General features: G+C 46.5%; 9 protein-coding genes across 9 annotated transcripts; 3 read left to right on the plus strand and 6 right to left on the minus strand.

Annotated features, from left to right (window-relative positions):
• Positions 1-19: 19 nt before the first annotated feature.
• On the minus strand, positions 20-1,222 carry J056_000865 (putative glycosidase CRH2; the record flags this gene model as incomplete). The annotated part of the gene is made up of 3 exons (XM_009270493.1): positions 20-267; positions 316-1,035; positions 1,090-1,222. The coding sequence occupies 3 exons, from the start codon at positions 1,220-1,222 to the stop codon at positions 20-22; spliced, it is 1,101 nt and encodes a 366-aa protein (XP_009268768.1).
• A 631-nt stretch (positions 1,223-1,853) lies between these two features.
• Positions 1,854-6,039, minus strand: J056_000866 (Sterol 3-beta-glucosyltransferase; the record flags this gene model as incomplete). The annotated part of the gene is made up of 8 exons (XM_009270494.1): positions 1,854-2,117; positions 2,166-3,670; positions 3,719-3,806; positions 3,851-4,792; positions 4,836-5,518; positions 5,566-5,692; positions 5,740-5,822; positions 5,871-6,039. The coding sequence occupies 8 exons, from the start codon at positions 6,037-6,039 to the stop codon at positions 1,854-1,856; spliced, it is 3,861 nt and encodes a 1,286-aa protein (XP_009268769.1).
• Positions 6,040-6,089: 50 nt separating this feature from the next.
• J056_000867 (uncharacterized protein) lies at positions 6,090-7,274 on the minus strand (the record flags this gene model as incomplete). Its single annotated transcript, XM_009270495.1, has 1 exon — positions 6,090-7,274. One exon carries the CDS (start codon positions 7,272-7,274, stop codon positions 6,090-6,092), a length of 1,185 nt encoding a protein of 394 aa, XP_009268770.1.
• A 111-nt stretch (positions 7,275-7,385) lies between these two features.
• J056_000868 (uncharacterized protein) lies at positions 7,386-8,273 on the plus strand (the record flags this gene model as incomplete). Its single annotated transcript, XM_009270496.1, has 3 exons — positions 7,386-7,604; positions 7,649-7,822; positions 7,869-8,273. 3 exons carry the CDS (start codon positions 7,386-7,388, stop codon positions 8,271-8,273), a joined length of 798 nt encoding a protein of 265 aa, XP_009268771.1.
• A 21-nt stretch (positions 8,274-8,294) lies between these two features.
• On the minus strand, positions 8,295-10,233 carry J056_000869 (uncharacterized protein; the record flags this gene model as incomplete). The annotated part of the gene is made up of 8 exons (XM_009270497.1): positions 8,295-8,549; positions 8,608-8,759; positions 8,811-8,826; positions 8,882-9,290; positions 9,333-9,434; positions 9,494-10,028; positions 10,073-10,145; positions 10,192-10,233. The coding sequence occupies 8 exons, from the start codon at positions 10,231-10,233 to the stop codon at positions 8,295-8,297; spliced, it is 1,584 nt and encodes a 527-aa protein (XP_009268772.1).
• A 66-nt stretch (positions 10,234-10,299) lies between these two features.
• J056_000870 (Metal-binding regulatory protein cuf1) lies at positions 10,300-12,549 on the minus strand (the record flags this gene model as incomplete). Its single annotated transcript, XM_009270498.1, has 7 exons — positions 10,300-10,362; positions 10,414-11,445; positions 11,498-11,610; positions 11,653-11,669; positions 11,714-11,742; positions 11,788-11,796; positions 12,250-12,549. The coding sequence occupies 7 exons, from the start codon at positions 12,547-12,549 to the stop codon at positions 10,300-10,302; spliced, it is 1,563 nt and encodes a 520-aa protein (XP_009268773.1).
• Positions 12,550-13,255: 706 nt separating this feature from the next.
• J056_000871 (Succinate-semialdehyde dehydrogenase GabD) lies at positions 13,256-14,829 on the plus strand (the record flags this gene model as incomplete). Its single annotated transcript, XM_009270499.1, has 3 exons — positions 13,256-13,270; positions 13,319-13,633; positions 13,690-14,829. The coding sequence occupies 3 exons, from the start codon at positions 13,256-13,258 to the stop codon at positions 14,827-14,829; spliced, it is 1,470 nt and encodes a 489-aa protein (XP_009268774.1).
• Positions 14,830-14,897: 68 nt separating this feature from the next.
• On the minus strand, positions 14,898-15,908 carry J056_000872 (Lipase; the record flags this gene model as incomplete). Its single annotated transcript, XM_009270500.1, has 2 exons — positions 14,898-14,964; positions 15,013-15,908. 2 exons carry the CDS (start codon positions 15,906-15,908, stop codon positions 14,898-14,900), a joined length of 963 nt encoding a protein of 320 aa, XP_009268775.1.
• Positions 15,909-16,173: 265 nt separating this feature from the next.
• Positions 16,174-18,076, plus strand: J056_000873 (uncharacterized protein; the record flags this gene model as incomplete). The annotated part of the gene is made up of 2 exons (XM_009270501.1): positions 16,174-16,334; positions 16,381-18,076. 2 exons carry the CDS (start codon positions 16,174-16,176, stop codon positions 18,074-18,076), a joined length of 1,857 nt encoding a protein of 618 aa, XP_009268776.1.
• Between the last annotated feature and the right edge of the window lie 1,161 nt (positions 18,077-19,237).

Genomic DNA, 19,237 nt, shown 5'->3' on the forward strand with positions numbered 1-19,237 from the left:
AAATATTGTTTCTTTTAGTCTAAAAAGTACAATAAACCAAAGCGAATGTGAGTGTGGCCATAAGTGTGAAAGGTGATGAAACGTGGAGAGATAACCCGCCGCTGCTTGCCTTGTATGGCTCAGAAGTTGGATGGAATGATGCTTGTCCGAGTGATGTTGCATTGCCTTCACTCATTGTGTACTTCCAGCTCACATCGTCTGGTCCTACATTGGTTGGAGAGTCAGCGCACTTGATTGATACCGATTGAATCGTAGCCTTGAATGGACCTGATAGACATTTCATTAGCGAAGCAATCAGTTTGGAGAGTTACCTACCTTCATCCCAGTGAATAGCTCCACCGCCCCACTCATAGCTTCCCGGTGACACATCCTCAATCCCAGATGGCCAGACTGAAAATTGTAATCTCGAAGGTGAAGCTGGGTAGTGTGGCACCTTATCCCATCCCATAGTGTCAGCTTTATTGAGTGTTCGCACTACAACACCATCAATCTTCCACTCGAGTTTTTCTTCCGTCCAATTTAAACCAAAGTCATGGAACCGCTCATCAGGATGAGGGAAGTCGTGAGTATCGCCCTTGGTGTAATCTGTTTCACCTTGGAAATAGTAATTGGACTGGCCTTCTCCAGTTTTTGCACCAACAAACTCCCAATCGATCTCATCATGAATGTCAGACATTAAGATCATAGTAGAAATAACGCCCTGGTTTCCTGTAACTTTCATTCTAGCGTTAAACTCTCCGTAAAGCATGTATCTTGTTGAGCTCAATTTCGTACCCTTATTATCCTCTGTCATTATCATTGTCAACATGTTATCTTCTCTAGCTATATCTCCTTTGTCGAGAGTGAAATCGTATTCATCTGCTTCTCCATGGTATTCATCTGGATTCTGCATAATACCCTTCCAAGCAAGTCTATCAAATGCGTTGATATTGAGATTCTTACACATGGGTACGTTCTCGCAAGCGTCTTGAGCAGATACGCGTGGATCACACCCAAAGCGACAGTGTGCATTAGTGTCACCGCAATGACCAAATTCTGTAGTGCGTTGCAATCAGCTAAAATACGCACAATCACAACACCCCCACTCACCTGAGCAACACGGTATATCAGTTGGACAGGTCAGACCTGTAGCTGCACTGCAACTACCACCATTGGCTGCTGCCGTCGTTGCTGCGAGTGCAAATAGAGCTCCTAATGAAAATGCGCGTTTAGCGTTGTACATATTCCGCTTATGTCTGGTTGAGTTGATTTAATGAGCGTGGATTGTTTTGTTTGTGCAAGTAAACCCTTGATATATAGATATTATTCAAAAGCCTTTAGTCTGCCGCGTATGAGCCTATATTCATACCGAAGCTAATATTCGTGCACGGGCGTGCCGAGGTCATAGATGAACTGACTGCATTGGGTTGGTCATTATTGCATCTCATTCAACTCTTTACTCCTCCTGCTTATGCCCACGGGAGTGATGGTCAATGTCAGGTCAAAGTCGCACAATCTCCACGCAAAGTGTCAAGTACAAAGTTCTTTATTAGAATCACAAAATAACATATATTATAATTATAAAGTTTGTTTGTATATTGGGCTACAGAAGTCAACCCTACCGCACAGATTGCAGACTGTTACATCTCACAATCCATAAGCAGCGGGTCCGGCTTTTCTCAGCTCATCTTTTATCTCTGACTGGACACATACCGATGCTCAATCAATTTGAGCTCAGTCGCAATTCTTTTCCTCAAGGGTGGATTTGCCGGTCTAAGTCATTTTTGTTTGAGAAGTAAATGTTGCGAATTTGTAGTACAAGTACACCGAAAAAATTTAATCCAAGTTCATTATTCCTTGCTTGGAGATCCAGTTCATGATTTCTTACTAAGAAGATCTTTGCCAACTCCCAGCGATCGCTTGCCTATGTTCGAAGCTAATGAGAGTACGCCCACAGAATCGTGAATCTCGCCATCTGATATATTCTCAGATGTCAGCGTCCAATCGTCATCGTTGTCATCAGTATCGTGATTTTCCATGTTACTGTCGTCTTGTATGTCGTCGTGTTCTTTCGCTCTTGCTGTAACCACTGTCTGAGCGTAGTCCATATATCTGTATAAACATTTGATAGCTGTACCCTGAAGATTTATTAGCTAAAAAAATATACACCCAGGCGATATACCTACTACGCCATCTTCCTTTCTTATCTTCTCACCCACAGTCTTAGCATTCGCGATTTGCTTCTTGTCCGTGGTTGCATCCTTGAGAGCTTTAGACAGTGTGTCTACTGTAAGCTTGCGAACACTCGCGCCCAGATTCGCAGCCTCGACTCTATCAGCATTGAAGAACTGGTCACCAAAGAACGGCTTAATGACCGTTGGAAGTCCTGCTCTTAAACTGGCGCCTGTCGTACCACTACCGCCATGGTGTACAGCTGCATCTATCAGCGGGAAAAGCTTGGCATGGTCGACTGTATTAATTGAGAAGATACATTTTGGTAGCTGAGGTTCTTCTTTCTTCTTGTCAGTGTGCATTCGATCCGACCATCCTTTCGAAAGAATGGCATAGACGCCAGCGTTTTCAATAGCCTCCACTACAATTCTTGTCATCTCGTCCGGATCACTAACAACAATCGAGCCAAAACCAATATAGACTACCTTCTTACACAGTCTTCGACCTTCATCTACGAACTCGAGCATATCTTGGTGATCCTCCGATTCCAATCCCTTCCTGTTTTCTTCATTGTTTGTATTGAATGAGTCCATAAACCAGTAACCAGTGACATGGATCCACTCATTCCAATCAAGCGGCTTGGGTACTAGTGTTGGAGAGAAGCAGTACAAGAATGGAACCTTATGCTGTGCCAATCTTTGCAAATTCGTACCTTTCAGCCCCAGTGTCGATCTTCTCCATCTATTAATTTGTCCGGAGATAGCTCGCCAAAAGACCTGATCAAATATCGTGTAAGTCATCCAATTGTATGATCCACCCATTCGATGCTCGGGTACAGCGAACGCATGTGGATAAGCTCTTGTTCTTGTCCATGTCATAGTGAATGCTCTAAAGTATGGTATCTTGAGAGCTTCAGCTATGTGTATTCCAGCCATAGCTGACGGTGACTCAATCAGTACGTCTGTCTCCTGACAAGCCTCCCATGATCGTCTCAGTAGCTCGTCAAGCCAGTTTCTGAACTTGGATAGACCTTCCTTTAAAAATGCCAGCGTAAATGTACCATTCTCAACACAGATTTGCATAAGCTCGGCAGGATCTCCACCCACTTCCCTATGCTCAATACCAGATCCTTCGACCCATTCTTTGTATTCTCCATGCGTCGCTATTCTGCATTCGTGTCCCTCTTTGATTAGTCCCTTGCACAACGCTATGTACGGTTGCACGTCACCTCTACTACCGATCGTGAGACATGTAATACGGAGCCGCTTAGTTGGCTGAAACGAGACTACAGATGTTGATGCTGATAAGCCATCTTCATCGGGCACAGGCGCCGTCTGTGATGGGCGTCTGTATGACAGCGAGAGATCCTCGATGATTTGAGCTTCTTTAAGACCTTTTGAAGATTGAGTGTGTCGAAGAGCTGGATTCTTTACAAGCCTATCGAGCTGCGTGGAGAGTAGCTTCTCGCATGCGTCACGACGGTTAGCGGTGGTGAATTCAATGAAGAGTTCCTCGTGACCTGGACGTGATTAAGTATTCTGCTAACAAACGACAAAAGATTACTCACGATGTATAATCATGATGAGACCATGGAACGAGAAACGAAGAGGTTTGTGAGGTTGAACAGCTTGTAAATCACTTAATGGTAATATCATCTAAAATATCTCAGTTTGTCAATTTTACTCCGTATCTGACCCACCTTTGTCTTGCCTAGCATCTGTAATGATCTAAAGCAGAGATAATTGTCCGTGATGTAAACTTTACCAGGCACAGGATACATTCTAAACAAGGCACAATTGAAATGACCAAGTATCCTTTCCTCGGATAAAGCAAAGAAAGCGTTGAATTTTTGCTGGATATCTTCCTCGGCTCGAAGCACATCCTCCGTGCCTTCGCTGTGCTCCAAAACAGAGAAATCGCTACCAACATCTTCAAACTCATCATCAGACTCAGCAGAATTACTTCTAGATCTCGACCTTTGAGCGCTCCTATTCGAAGGTTCTTCATATGTTTCGCATACTCTACTATTGGTTCTCATTAAAGTACCGCTGATAGCTGGATTAGGCAAAGGTCGCTGAGGTTGTTGGAGCTGTTGGGGCTGTTGAGGTTGTTGACGTTGCTTATTACTATTGCTATTAGCGTCATTGTTATTATTGTTATTTAGAAATGGTAAATTCGGTAATTTAGGTAAGATGGTCGATAAGTGTGGGTGTGGAATCATGCGTGGAGCACTGTATACCGCTTTACCAACTTTCAAGCTACCAGATTTGATCCATGAAGGAATTTCAGAGGTTAATGACCGACTTCTATCGCGGTTGCGGTTATGTGGCGGATAAGTATGATCGCTCTGTGCGCTAGACGCCGGTCTCGCTGTCATTTCAGATCCTTCAAGGACCTCTCCTTTCATCTTGGATGGAGATTCTGTCAAAGTCTCATTAGACAATATGCGATGGACATTCTGTCTATACGAATCTAATATCTGACGCAATGTGTTACTGGCAAATTGACTGTCTTTAAAGTGATCAAAGTAGTAGCAATCTGCACCATCCTCGTTATTTATGTAGCTGACCGCTACGCTATCAGCGAATTCCAGATTAGACGATCTTTCAACGTTGATTATGTGGTCATATGGAACGACAAGCTTGGACTTTGTTAGTGTTGAAGAGTGGAACCGCTATACCCACCTTGAATGATCCAGACTCGTTCTGTGATCTAAAGATACCCTTTCTAATCATCTTGACCCACTCATTTCTACCAACCTTGGAATCAGCCACGAAGTTAAATTTGCGTTCAGAAGTGACGACAACGAATTCCCTATCACTATTCTTGACAGTGACGCTGCTGATAGCGTACCTGAGCGCTATGTTGCCGACTGGGAAATAAGGGTCCGTTTCGCTGCCGAACCAGCTCAATACGTCATTTTTCAGGGTAAGCCAGTATCTGATAACACGTCTCGTCCTGAGGGTGCGTTTACTGATTGGGCCATTTTTAACGAGACTATCCCTCGCAGGTGAGGGGACGTGTGCAAAGAAACACAAGAAGGAGTCTGTTGAATATAAGAAACCTTCTAGCAGTGGTCTGTAGCTTGATCCGAGGAGAGAGGATCTAAACTCTGCGTGAATTTCCTCTTCACCCTCCAAATTGAAGATCTCTGCCAGCTTCTTTGACAATGTTCTGCGTCTCTGTGTGGACTTTTTCTTCAATGACTGTGATTTGCTCTTAAGTGCAGTGTCGTCGGAGCTATCAGAGCTATCAGAATCCTCTTTTTCAGATTCGTGAGGGGTACCTGTCACAGGTGTGGAAGTAGACGATTCAGCTTCTTGATGTTGTGTGTCGTTATGTACTGTGTTCAGTGAGGAGTAATGGTCTATTTGACGGAGTTAGACTGATTTTCATTTACAACGCCCGACTTACTTAGCACGCTATTGTTTTGTGCTTTATCCTCGAGTACCTCCTCATCATCATCGTCATTGCTATCATCATCAGCATGGCGGGCGAATGCCTGTATGACCTGTATGAGGGACTGTGTGCCCAAACGCATCTTTTTGCCATTAGAGATTGCCATAGTGCCAGTCGCCGTTAACTTACATTAGTATCACCACGCCAGCTTTTAGACGGCGTCAAAAAAGCCGAAGACGTTCCTTGCTGTGCTGAAAGTTCATTTGGGGAGGCTGTGGTATGTAATTAGCCCAACTTAATTATTCGCAGTATCCACACACTCGTTTGGAAGTATCCCTCGTTCTTGTCCTGCTCGTGGGGAACCTGGCGATCCTGACATTCCTGGTGATTGTGGCGTTCCTGATCCGTGCTAATGGACTGCGAATTGCTGGTTTCGGCCGTAGGCTGACTCATTTCTGCCGCCCCCTGCTTTTGCTCAGTTTCAGTCATAGTATTGGGGAAACAAGGAAATGGATGGAAAACAAGTAGTTACAAATATGCTATAGACCCCCGAATATTTCGCGAAGCTTTCCCATTAGTGCGCTGGCTTTTCCATGCGGTCTCCTCGGCGACTGTTCTGGCGGAGTGTGATGATGATGATGGTGCGGTGATGGCGTCACAGCAGCTTCTCTCGCGCGCTGAAGCTCACTATCAAGCAGCAGCAAGCCTCTGCGAGTAGATGGTGGTGCTATTGCGTTATATGATTTGATCGCACCGTTCACGCGATCCAACAAAATCATGTGATACGATTGCTGACGCTGTTCCCAATCTCTATCGCGGGGTACGTACGTGGGTGTATGCGTAGGAGCATGGTCGCTTTTGCAGTCATTTGCTGTTATGCGCCCAGTATACCTCCATCTCTTTGTGTACTCCTCACGCAGATAATTTCTCAATGACGTCACCTCGCCCTCCATCAACATCTGTAACTCGACGAACGCAGGCACAGCGCCCTGTCTACTGATAAGTCTATTCATGAGGAACTCCTCGCGATCAATGAAGGGGTTTCCTTCCGACACGCTCCCGAGCGGTTCACCTTTTCCTGGAAGATTGTTAAACTGACCTTGCCGCTGAGCGCGTTGAATCTGCACCTCCACAAGCGACTGCCATCCCTCTAGAGACTGAGGGCGAGGGCGGAACTGCGATTGTTGGTGCTCGTTGTTCTGTATGTCGTCGAGACTGCCCGTCAACGAGTAATCAATTGCGCCATCCCGCGCATTGACCAGACGACGCTGTCTGTCTTTGGATTTCTTTGTATCACGAATCAACGCCTTTGTCTTGGAGTCGGGGTTAAGGGATTGTAATTTCTGGCGCGCCTGCGACTGGAGATTGCGGGCTCTGTAGATAGACGGCTGTTTACTGCGTGAAGCATGGGAGGGTTGCACGAACTCAGCATCCCACGGCATGAAGTTGGGGTCTGAAGGGATCAGGTTGTCTGTGGGGGATAGTGGCTGCTGTACGGTTTTGAGCTTTGAATCACCATAATGATCCTTTCTGCCGTCTCTGAGAGGTTTACGGGAGTCGATTAGCATACGGAGTGTTGTGTGGTGTGGATGCTCGTCGCCATCCCAAGCATCTTCGGAGTGATTCGTGGGCGATAGATGTTTAGGCTGATCATTAACCTCCTTTAAAGCATCCCTGAACAACCGCCGTTTAGATTTATCGAGAAGGCTGAGCGAGTTTCGCATCTGAGTGAGTAATATAGCTGTTAGTGCGCTGCTATTCAAATATTTTATAAAATAATCAAATTTATCCAAAGTATCCAGATTTCTGGAATTTATCTTTATCGGCTTCCTCAAATGCCGTCATCACCTTTGCAAGTCGTCGGTGGACACAAAGATACAATCGAACTAGACGAGGATGATATGCTGATAAAAACTACAAACCCAACTGAACTCGATTTCTACCAGTCTGTTAACATCGCTCACTCGATCTACCACCACATTCCACACTTCTACGGCGCGTTGAAGCTCCACAGCGCACCCAACCCTCCCAGCGCTGAAGACGCGCCTAAAGAGGTGCGTCTGTTCCACCTAAACACACACTCTCACTCCAATTCCAGGCTATTGTCCTCGAAAACCTCACAGATTACTTCAGCATACCCAACATATGCGATATCAAACTAGGCAAGGTGCTCTATGATGACCACGCCACCCCTGAGAAGCAGCAGCGCATGGAGCAGTCCTCCATCAACACCACCAGTCATGCCACTGGCATCCGCTTCACTGGCTTCAAGGTGCGTGTCTTCTCCCTGTCTTACCTCTCTAAAATCAAGACACTAGGTTTGGAATACTGCTAAGGAGGATTATGACGTCACCGATAAGGCGTACGGCAAATCTCTCACCCCTCAACAGCTCCCTGATGCTTTGAGGAGGTTCATACCCATACCACACTCCCTCACCATCAAACAACTCAAATTCGTCGTCTCCTCTATCCATTCTCAGCTCCTTTCTGTACGTGACGCCGTCTCTCTCATGCCCTTCCGCTCTATCAGCTCCTCTATCCTCATCGTTCATGAGGCCGACTCAGACGACTTCCTCGAAGAACAGGCTGCCATGGTCAAACTCATTGACTTTGCTCATACCAGACTGACAGACGCTGACACGCCCGATATGAATATATTGGCTGGTATCGACACATTGATTGACCTAGTGTACAATTATAAAGAATACATTAATCAGTTGTAGACTATCTTGGTATTTGGTATATTATTGTCTCGCTCTTGCTCTCGGCGCCTTGTTTTCATCGTTAGTTTCTCTCGTCTCACTAGTTTCGGTTATGTGCAGCTTCTCAGCCAGGCCTCTGATTTTGATTGATGCGCTTCTCTTGCGCTCTCTGTGATTTTTGGAGATACTGCCATACCTCTCCAATCCCCACAGCATCACTTCACTCTTCCCCACCTTGACTTTATCGAGATTGAGGCCCTGTTTTTCCATCTCATTGAGAAAAATTTTGAAGTGATTCTGTGAAGCAATGTGTGTTAATTTGGTTTATTTAAGCACTCGCCCACTCGCAACTCACTATGGAAGATCTGTAATGTCCACTCAGCGGACTAAGCGCTGAAATTTGACCATTTCGCACCCTAATCAACCCCGCACTTGAGACAAGGCCGCCAGAGAGGAAGGACGAGTGCTGAAAAGTCCCTGTCGATTTGATCCCAACAAACATATTATCTGGGAGGTTGCCGGCTGGTTAGATGGTCCATGGCGCATTCTAACACCCACACTGCATATCAGACACCTGCGCAGTTCACGTCAGACATGATCCACTCTCAAACACACTCATCTTCACTTACATATATCCACGTATTCTTTCCGACAGTTTTACGCAGAAGCCTATCCATGATACCACGCGCTGTGTATTTATGGTGAGTTTTGTCATCCTTCTTGTCATCTAAATCAATCATGTCATGGGCGTGTTCATATGCATCGTCGCGCTCTCTCTGCGCAATCTCATCATCATCATCAGAGCTGGAGGGGGAGTCAAACGATGTCCACACGGAGCTATCTTCGCTGATAGACGACCTGTTATCTTGTGCATGCTGCTGATACTGTTCACACTGCCCACCCTCGAAGCCTTCCTGAAGTGGTATTATCCCAGACCCATCTCCAGAATCCTGCCATCTGTCCGGAGCTGTATCCACCGCTTCACCATTTTTTGCCCAGTGCAGCAGACCTGTCAAAGGATTAGGCACTACGAGGTAGCTGTTATGTGTTAAATCGCGTTCAAAACCACTCTAAACCCACTTCAGGCGCTGTTCAGCAGAGCAGTAAAAGATCTGCTCTTTGTCCAATCGCTCACGCGGGCATTCATCGAGATCGAGGTGGGTGCCCTCACCGTAATCGAGCCTGAGACCAGGTGAAAACGTTAGCATCAAGCACCGTCCGCCAAAAGGCACGCAACTCACCACCGGAAAAAGTTATCAGATGTACCTGAAACCGACCATAATTTATGGTAGCATTTTAAATTAACACCATAACGATGTTTTGTGTCAATCATTTCGAGCCAGTGCTGCTCTTCTAGTCGCTTTGATTGTTTTTCCTGTAATGCCTGCGTGGGTTTCTGGTCAGGACCTACGCGTCCCTGCAGGCGTCTTTCCACATCCCTCTTCTTGGATTTGGCTTTAGAAATGAATTTAAGATTTAGGACCTTCTCAGCCGCTCCTTCTTTACCGCCGTTCTCTTCTTTCTTCGTAAGCATCTCTTGCACTTTCGCAGAGACTTGTTTTGGGTCTTGATCTTGGTCTTGGTATTGGTCTCTCGAGGACAGGCCATCGTGCAGGCGCGACGCGAAGAATCCAGCTCTTTGGAAACGTTCTGTCGCGCTGTTGCGCCGTGCACTCGTCTGGCTCAGCACTGCCTCCTTCATTTTGAGATCTGCAACGGGCGATAAGCTGTGCTGATACAGAGAGCAACATGCAATGTGCTTACCGGTTAAAATTTCTAAGAATGCGTCAGATACACCACACACAAAATTCCTCACCTACCTGACCATCTCGTTGCTGCTGCCAATCGCTGCTGCTGCACTTGGATCCTATCAAGGCGACCCCTGAAAACAGCCTATAGTTGCGCTTAGAGTATCTCGAGACCCTGCTTGTGACCCCACCTGTATCTTAATCGCCGCTTGTTCTGCTTTCTCGTCGTTCATTTCTCCTACCTCGCTGCGGCTGCGTGAGAGTTTAATTATAGATACATGCTTTTATGTACAAAAATCCTAGATAAAATCTATAAAAGTACGCGTGGGATCACTCTCGTCGTGTGGTATGTACTTGGGGAACTGCACTTGCTTTGTCAGACACTCAGTTTTCTTGGCATCCACCACACTTACCCAGTGATTAGCAGCCACGTTCGGCGACACTAGCTGCTGGGGAATCTTGAGACCACCGGGCTGTGATATAGCGGCTGTCAGAGACGTGGGCGACAGCTGCCCGTTGTTCTCGCTTTTCGCCGGCTTAGAGCAGCAGCTGGGAGGAGCGTCAACCTTTGGTATGTCCAATTTGAGACTATTTGATTGAGTTGGTAGCGTGAGTGTATTCGTACTTGCACTTGCACTTGCACTCGAGCTCGGATTACCATTCGCCTCTGCTTCGCAATTGCACGACGTGCAGCAACCGCAGCAGCTCTCCTCACACCTGCATTCCACGCCCAAAGCCTGGCACTGGCAGCTCCCGCCACAGCATTCAGTCTCTAAGGGAGGTAGTCTCGTTATGCCCCTGTTGCGTGGATCGTAGAGCTGCTGCCAGCTCTGCAGCCCAAGTGTTCCGCCATCTACATAGCTATCGATATTGCTGCTAATACCTTGCGGCGGAAAAGGAACTAAAGAGCTAGCCTTCTGTAGAAACTCCTCCAAATTGCCGCACTCTGACTTCTTGAGCAGCTCGTGCACGTTGATCTCGTCACACCCACACGTAGCGCTCTCTTCCGGAGTATAGTTTGGTGCTTCTGCTTGGGTTTCGGTCTGTGCAGGCAGAGGAGGGTTTCTGTGAGTGAGACAGCCGGGACATGCACACGAAGGCCCACACGAGCAATGCCCAATGACGTCGGCGATAGACGGCAGCATATTAGTTACGAATGCGCGCTTCTTTTCGGAGCAGTTGCAGCGGCCGCCTACTTTGCATCTGCAGGGATTCATCAGGCGCTCGAGTGAAATCATGCTTGGCTCGCCCTCTTTCTGTGCTTGTGGGGGGAGAAGGCTGGAGTAAGCGTCTTTCAAGCCATTAGGGTAGTGTGCTTGAGGGGGCAAGGGAGCTCTCTCGCCTTTTTTTAGTTTGCGCGGTGGTGGGCCATCCTTGCCATTACCGTTACAATTGCTCTTAGGCGCAGGTTCTTGCCGGTCCTGGCAAACGCATTTGGAGCTGCTCTGGGGAGTGTAAGGATGGTAATATCTTAGTATCCTTATCACCACGACTCACATTGCCATCCTTGCGCTGATCCTTGCATTTGGTACACTGCGCCGGCGGTCTGCCCTTTCTCTTCACTTCAAAAAGCGGGCGATCGTCATGGGCGCACGAGGAGGATCTGTGGCCTGGTGAACGTTAGTATGGCTGCGCTGGGCCGCTCAACTAACCCTTTATACAAGTCGCGCTGCGAAGTGTTAGCAGATAAAGACGAGGAATTTACAGACAAACCACGCCAATTTAACGCCATTTATGAAAGGCTTTGGGAAGTTAGTGAGGATACGTCGCTTGCTGATATCACTCACCATCCCTGCCTATCTCAGTTTGATGTGATGATGTGAGCGAAGAAAGAGTCAAGGCTGGATAGTATTTTGTTTATTCGCACGGCTAGCAAAGGGAATTCGAATAGCAGCTACAACAGTCTAGCGGATGTTGAAATCCATTACCCGATTACAGCCGCGAGATGGCTTTGGTATTTGAAGTGTATGCGTAGTAATAAGGGTTTTAGTCTTAATTAGACATATCTGCACTCTCTTAATCCGAACAGTCTAAAGCTCTCAAGAATTGATCATCCATCACGACGAAAATCTTCATTCCACCTCAAAAAATAAAGAAATTAAGTTATTGTTCATTGTTTCACTAATTAGATCCCCAAAAGGGAGAATACAAGGGTTAATAAGTAGTGATCGCCTTAGATGACAGAGATTGGAGTACAGCCCTTGAGAGTGTGTTAGACAGTATGTTAGATCGAAGAAGCGAGTACACACCAAGTTGGCAAGTCCATTTTGGGTTTGACCGCTGCAGCAAGCAGAGGTGGTCTTACATTGGTTAGAGATTGGTACACCAACGACGGCCGCGACTTGGTCACATTGCAATCCAACTTGGCCAGCCAATTCGTCGATACCGAGCAACTCGAGGGTAGCGGTGTCGATGGATGAGGCATCCTTGACTTGGTTACAGCACTTGACGTTGCTGGTTGAGCAGTCGCCTGCTCTCATTTGAAGGTTCGATGCAAGGGATGCTGAGAAGAAAGCAGTGGCAGTGAGGGCGATGGTTGAGAATTGCATTGTTGAAGACTTGAGTGTTATGAGTTGAAGAACTGGGATGATAATGGCACGGTATTTATACTCTCGCAGGTAAATTGAATTAATTTGTGACAATGTTTCGGCGAACTCGAACATTAGAACCTCGACTCGAATAGGAAAGTGAGACAGGAAGTATATTAAATTTGGTTCCATACGCGGTTAGCTACACTTAAGTAGTTAAATTGGGTCACAAACACGCCTAATGATGCTTACTTGATTCGCCGCTTTAAAATTGCATAAACACGTAAATCGCAACAATGAGGAGGAGATGGCGTATGTATTGGGGTGCTACCGAACCATACAAAGTACAGACAGTGCTTCGATACTCAAAGTTAGATCAAATCGATTGCGTCAGAGGTGCTCGCACACAAGCCAACTCCCAGCGCTCACAAAGCCTCAAAACACTGTGACTTGCCAGTCTATTCACACCAAACACTTCGAGGCCCCTGTAATATAGCGACGTTGACCAAACCACATCCCAATTTAGCGACGTGAAATGAGACACAGACCTGTAGAAATGCATATGTGGACAATTTTACAAACCACTCCACACCAACTGCACACGTGATGACAACGCCTGCTCGCTCTTAACTACCGTTAAGCGATGATGCTCGCTAAAGTGCCCTTGTCGAGCAGGCGACTATACACTCCGTTGAGCATTACGACGAGACTAATACACACTTCAAAAATGACAAGTGCTCCTGTGAGTTGACTGTGCGCTACAGTCTCCGCCGCGCTGACGCCATCACAGCAACTCAGCAACGCATCACTCTGGCAAACCAAGGGATTCATAAATAACCAATGGGTCGACAGCGAAAATGGCGCTACGTTCCAAGTCACTGATCCTGGCAACGGCAACAACCTCGGCTCTGTTCCAGAGATGGGTGTCGCCGAGACACGTAGAGCCATCGATGCCGCCGGCGAGGCGTACAAGACCTTCTCCAAGACTACGGCCAAATCCAGACAAGATCTTCTCAACAGAATCTTCGCACTTATCAGTCAGAATGCCGACGATTTGGCCAAGATTGTCACCGTTGAGAACGGTAAACCACTAGCAGATGCCAAGGTGAGTTTGGAGTGTGTGTATGTGTGCATATCGATTTAAACTCACACGCAATCCAGGGCGAAGTCGGATATGGTAACAGCTTCTTTGAGTGGTTCGCAGGCGAAGCAGTGAGGACATACGGCGATGTAGTCCCAGCAGCCAATCCAGACCTTCGCAATATCGTTATAAAGCAACCTATCGGTGTTTGTGGCATCCTCACTCCCTGGAACTTCCCAGTCGCGATGATAACGCGCAAATTAGCACCAGCAATCGCTGCAGGTTGCACAGCTGTGATTAAAACACCAGCAGAGACTCCATACTCTGCCCTGGCTATCGCACACCTCTGTAAAGAAGCAGGTGTGCCAGCCGGTGTAGTTAACGTCATTACGACCGACAAGAATGTCGCTCAAGTCGGCAAGGAGATTTGCGAGAACGGAATCGTCAAGAAAGTGTCCTTCACAGGCTCTACACGTGTCGGTAAAATTCTCATGCAACAATCGAGCAACACGCTGAAGAAGCTGTCATTCGAACTCGGCGGAAATGCGCCTTTCATCGTTTTCGATGATGCTGATATAGATGCCGCTGTTGCTGGTGCACTTGCATGTAAATTCAGATCATCTGGTCAGACATGCGTCTGTGCGAACAGAATCTACGTACAGTCAGCTGTTTACGCCGAATTCGCCTCTCGTCTCGCTGAGAAAGTTGATCAGTTCAAACTCGGTTATGGACTCGACGAGGGTACGACACATGGTCCACTCATCGCTGAGAGAGCCCTTGACAAGGTGCAGGAGCATGTTGATGACGCCGTCAAGCGCGGTGCAGAGGTGCTCAGCGGTGGTAAGAAACTCGGTGGCAATTATTTCGCCCCTACCGTCCTCGCTAATGTCCCATCTGACGCTCTGGTCAACTGCGACGAGACTTTCGGCCCCCTTGCTGCACTTACCAAATTCGACACAGAAGAACAAGTCGTCAAGCTGGCTAATGATGTAAACGTCGGTTTGGCTGGATACATGTATTCGCGCGATATCGGTCGCGTATGGCGCGTGTCGGAGGCACTCGAAGTGGGCATGATCGGTGCTAACGCTCCTATTCTCTCACAAGCATGCATTCCATTCGGTGGCCAGAAGGAGAGTGGTTTCGGTAGAGAAGGTGGTAAGCAGGGCATAGAGGAGTATCAAACTACCAAGTTGATTGCTATGGGCGGTGTCACTGTGTAATTTGGACTGTATAGTATATTCAACGAATGAATGTCTTTTGATAGCATAATGAAGCATGTTATTCCGTTTTATTCTGGTGGATATGCGTCTGCATTGGTACAGACTGACCTGCTGAGTGTCTGATCGAAGTACGGCCTGCACAAGTGCATCAGAGTGTGTAAAGCAGCATATGTGCATACTTACCCCACGTGCGCTTCTTTGGAGCGTTGGAAGATGTTAAACTTATCAGTGCATCTGTCGTCCTCGCGCCCGATGCAGTGTGCAGCAGGTGTAGGTATATCATTTTCGTCTTGCTTGGGTATGTAGACCTCCCCTGCGTAATGCTTGTATGGCCAACCAGGGAGGTGAGGTACTTTATCATTCTGGTTTGTAACACGTGCCCTCTTATCCAGTGGTATAGTCTTTTCCAACAATCCAGCAAACTGCTCATTGCCCACGCGAGGACTACCGAAAGTGGTCAGACGCAGATCATACCCTCGATCTTTGACGATGCTGCTAAGGGCGACAGCTTCAATAGCCGCGCTAGCAGCACCCATGGAATGGCCTTCGAACCGCACCACACTAATCTTATCACCAAGCCTATCCATCGCTGCTATCAGTCTCTTCTTCAATTCCTCGTATGTCTTATTAACTGAGCGCAGAAACCCAGAGTGCACAGAAATTCCAGCAGAGCTGTTTACGCCCATATCATCTAAAAGGACAGCGTCTATTGCCGTCAGGAAGAAATTAGCGTCGATAAGCACGCTAAGGAAGCTTGAGAAATTGGTGGGGGAGTGTGCTACAACCAAAGCGTTTTCTGAGTGGACATGCATCAGATATATCCACGGGTCGCGCTCGCCGTCTCCATCCGAGTAGAGAATCTCCGCACCGGCGTCACTGAGCTTGTCGCATGCAGGGCCACAGTCAAAGGCAGTCACAGCACGACTTCCACAGGACACAGCACCCGATACGACCGCTGAGGAGATGTAGCGGGCAGCTTGCTCGTCTGTTACGGGAGAGAGCTCTTGCTGACGGGCGATGAGCGCGGGAACAGCAGCAGCCCAAGCGCAGAGAGCGAGTAATAGAAGTACCAGCCTCATACAGGAAGTTTAGGTTTTGATTAAAGAGCTTTGATTTAGTCTAGATAAGCCGGTCTGCATGCCTAAGTGCATTCTTCGCAGCATAGGACACTAGCGGAAGAGGAAGCGGGATATGTACAGAATGGCTACAAGTACAACACACACAAAAAGATACAGCGATTTATGAAATCACGTTATGTCATTTGCTCAATTTTAACTTTGGTCTGAGGAGCAACTAAAATTTCTTCCCACTCGAACGTCAACGTCCAGTCAAACGATAACTAAAATGGCTCCACTGTCAGCATCAAAGGCTAAGAGACAGCAAGATAAGGAGGCTAAGGCTGCCGCCAAAGGACAATCCACCACCAAGTCCTCAAAGTCTGGCACTGATTCTACTGGGATTACTGATGGTAGCGATGTAAAGAAGCTCTCCGTAGCTGCTGATAGGTCGGTCTGGAATGCTTAGCCACTCTCCGTCTAACACCTTCCACAGATCCACTGCTGGTGTTCTCGTTTCTGATCCAAAGGGACGTGACGTTAAGCTTGATGGTTTCACTCTCTCTTTCCACGGACGTCTTCTCATTGAATCCGCTGAAGTTTCCCTCAACTACGGTCAACGTTATGGTCTTCTTGGTGAAAACGGCTCCGGTAAAACTACCTTCCTGGAAGCATTGGCAGAGCGTGATATCGAAATCCCTGAGCACATTGATATTCACTTGGTAGCAGGTGAGGCTGACCCTAGTGATGTTAACGCTATGGACTTCATTATCGCATCCGCAAAGGAGAAGGTCGCACGTCTTGAGCAACAGATCGAAGATATGTCCACTGAGGACAATGTCGATGAATTGGCTTTGGAGTCAAAGATGGAGGAACTTGATGAACTTGACCCATCAACTTTCGAAGCTAGAGCTGGTCTCATTCTTACCGGTCTTGGTTTCTCTCTTCAAATGATGAACAAACCAACCAAGGATATGTCTGGTGGTTGGAGAATGCGTGTTACTCTCGCCCGTGCTCTTTTCATCAAACCTCACTTACTCTTGCTCGATGAGCCAACTAACCACTTGGATTTGGAAGCCGTCGTTTGGCTTGAAGCTTATCTCTCTACTTACAACCACATTCTTGTCATCACTTCTCACTCTGCTGATTTCATGGACAGTGTCTGTACCAACATCATGGATCTCACCAACAAGCGTAAACTCCAATACTACGGTGGTAACTACTCCATCTACTGCCGTACCAAGGCTGAAAATGAAACAAACCAAATGAAAGCATACGCTAAGCAGCAAGAAGAAATTCAGCACATTAAGAAGTTCATTGCTTCTGCTGGTACTTATGCTAACTTGGTTAGACAAGCTAAGTCTAAGCAAAAGATTATCGATAAGATGGAGGCTGCTGGTTTAATTGAACCTGTCTCTCAAGCAAGACCATTGAGATTCAACTTTGAAGACATTAGAAAATTACCACCACCAATTATTGCATTCAATGATGTCGCATTCTCTTACTCTGGTAAACCTGAAGACTACCTCTACAAAGATCTCTCATTCGGTATTGATATGGACTCACGTATCGCTATCGTTGGTCAGAATGGTACTGGTAAATCTACTCTTTTAAACCTCATCACTGGTCACCTCCAATCTGTCGATGGTACCGTGTCAAGACACGCAGGTTTGAAGCTTGGTAAATACTCTCAACACTCTGCTGATCAACTTCCATACGACAAGACTCCTGTTGAACACTTGGAGGCATCTTACAAGGAGAAATTCCCTAACAAAGATTATCAATTCTGGCGTTCTCAGCTTGGTAGATTCGGTATTTCAGGTGCACACCAAACAGCTCCAATTGCTCACTTGTCTGATGGTTTGAGAAACCGTGTCGTTTTCTCCATGTTGGCTATGGATCAACCTCACATTCTTCTCCTCGATGAGCCTACTAACCACTTGGATATGGAATCTATCGATGCTCTTGCACTTGCAGTCAAGGAATTTGAAGGTGGTGTAGTTATTGTCTCTCACGACTTCAGATTGATTTCTCAAGTCGCTGAAGAATTATGGGAAGTTAAGGATCGCAAGATCTACAACCTTTCTAAGTCCGAAATTGACATTCAACAATACAAGTCTATGCTTCAAAAGAAATCTGAAGTTTCACTTGAGAAGGCTAAGCTTGGTGGTGCAGGTAAAACCAAGGCTTAGATTTGCATTACATTATAAAACTTCTAGCAGCTATTTTTATATTAATTTCTTTCTCATTCATATTATGTACATCTTACAACAACTGGACTGTTTTGATCATGGGCTCAGGGTAATACAAACTGCTCGATAATGATGCGAATGGTTTTGACAAGCAAAGAGGTACGTTTCAATCCTTCTCGACTTTTTCGGCGGGGGCGATCTTCCACATTGTCCCTCATTTCAGTCTGTCTCTTTGATTGACGCTTAATTATAATGGCTTATGGCTTGTTTGCCACTGTAGGAGCTACGCTGGCCTTTTTTTTCTTCTGGCGACTTTTCAGCAAGTTCCGCCGGCTCGCTGAGAAATGACAATACAGTTTCTTGAGAAGGTACAGCAGGCAGACTCGTGGCTCCTTTGACATATACAGTACCTATATCAGCAAAGTCGCTTTCGAATAGATCGTCTCAGATGAAAGGCCTCTATATTGATTCAGGTAGCTCCTTTTGGTTGAGATTCTCGAGTTTGAGCAACTTCCTCATGCTGTGGAGTTTGCTTGACTCGAAATAGCTGTTTCGATATGCGGATGTTGGATTCCATGGCGGAGACTGTCGCATTTGAGAATTCTCTCTTGCTTAAATTGGCTCCTATTTTGCAGTGTCTATGTCGATATATGAACAGTTAAGTCATCCATACTAGAAGCCAATGGCACAGCACTTCTATTCATCAATGAGGGTGATAGTTTGCTGTAGTATTCTTCGCATTGCTAAATGAAGACCGTCTTTCACTGACCTCGCTAGATTTATCTCGACATAAGGAGACTGTCTCAGTTTTATTTATACCATTCCTTTGTAGCAATGAACCTGTATGTTCATTTTGCCTATGCGTCGCTGCTGTTGATACGATAAGATCCCAGAAAACGTAACAACTTTACTACTAGAGTGATCATCTGGCCCAACAGGAGTGGATTGGTTCATAAATTCACTGATAGATGCGAAAGTTCGATTGACATTTGGTGGAGTAGAGGGCAATCCACTTTCTTATTACCTATCAGAAAACCTTCTTGAGGCACGTTTCACGGTTGTTGGTGCTTCATCGCTTTTAGAATTGCTGGCTTGGCTTGTCTCAGGTCTCTTTGATGGTGGCGAATATTTAGTTTTCGTGTATCAAAGTGAGTCGGCAGG

The sequence above is a fragment of the Wallemia ichthyophaga genome (genome assembly GCF_000400465.1).
Source record: "Wallemia ichthyophaga EXF-994 unplaced genomic scaffold scaffold12, whole genome shotgun sequence".
NCBI classification, from domain to species: domain Eukaryota; kingdom Fungi; phylum Basidiomycota; class Wallemiomycetes; order Wallemiales; family Wallemiaceae; genus Wallemia; species Wallemia ichthyophaga.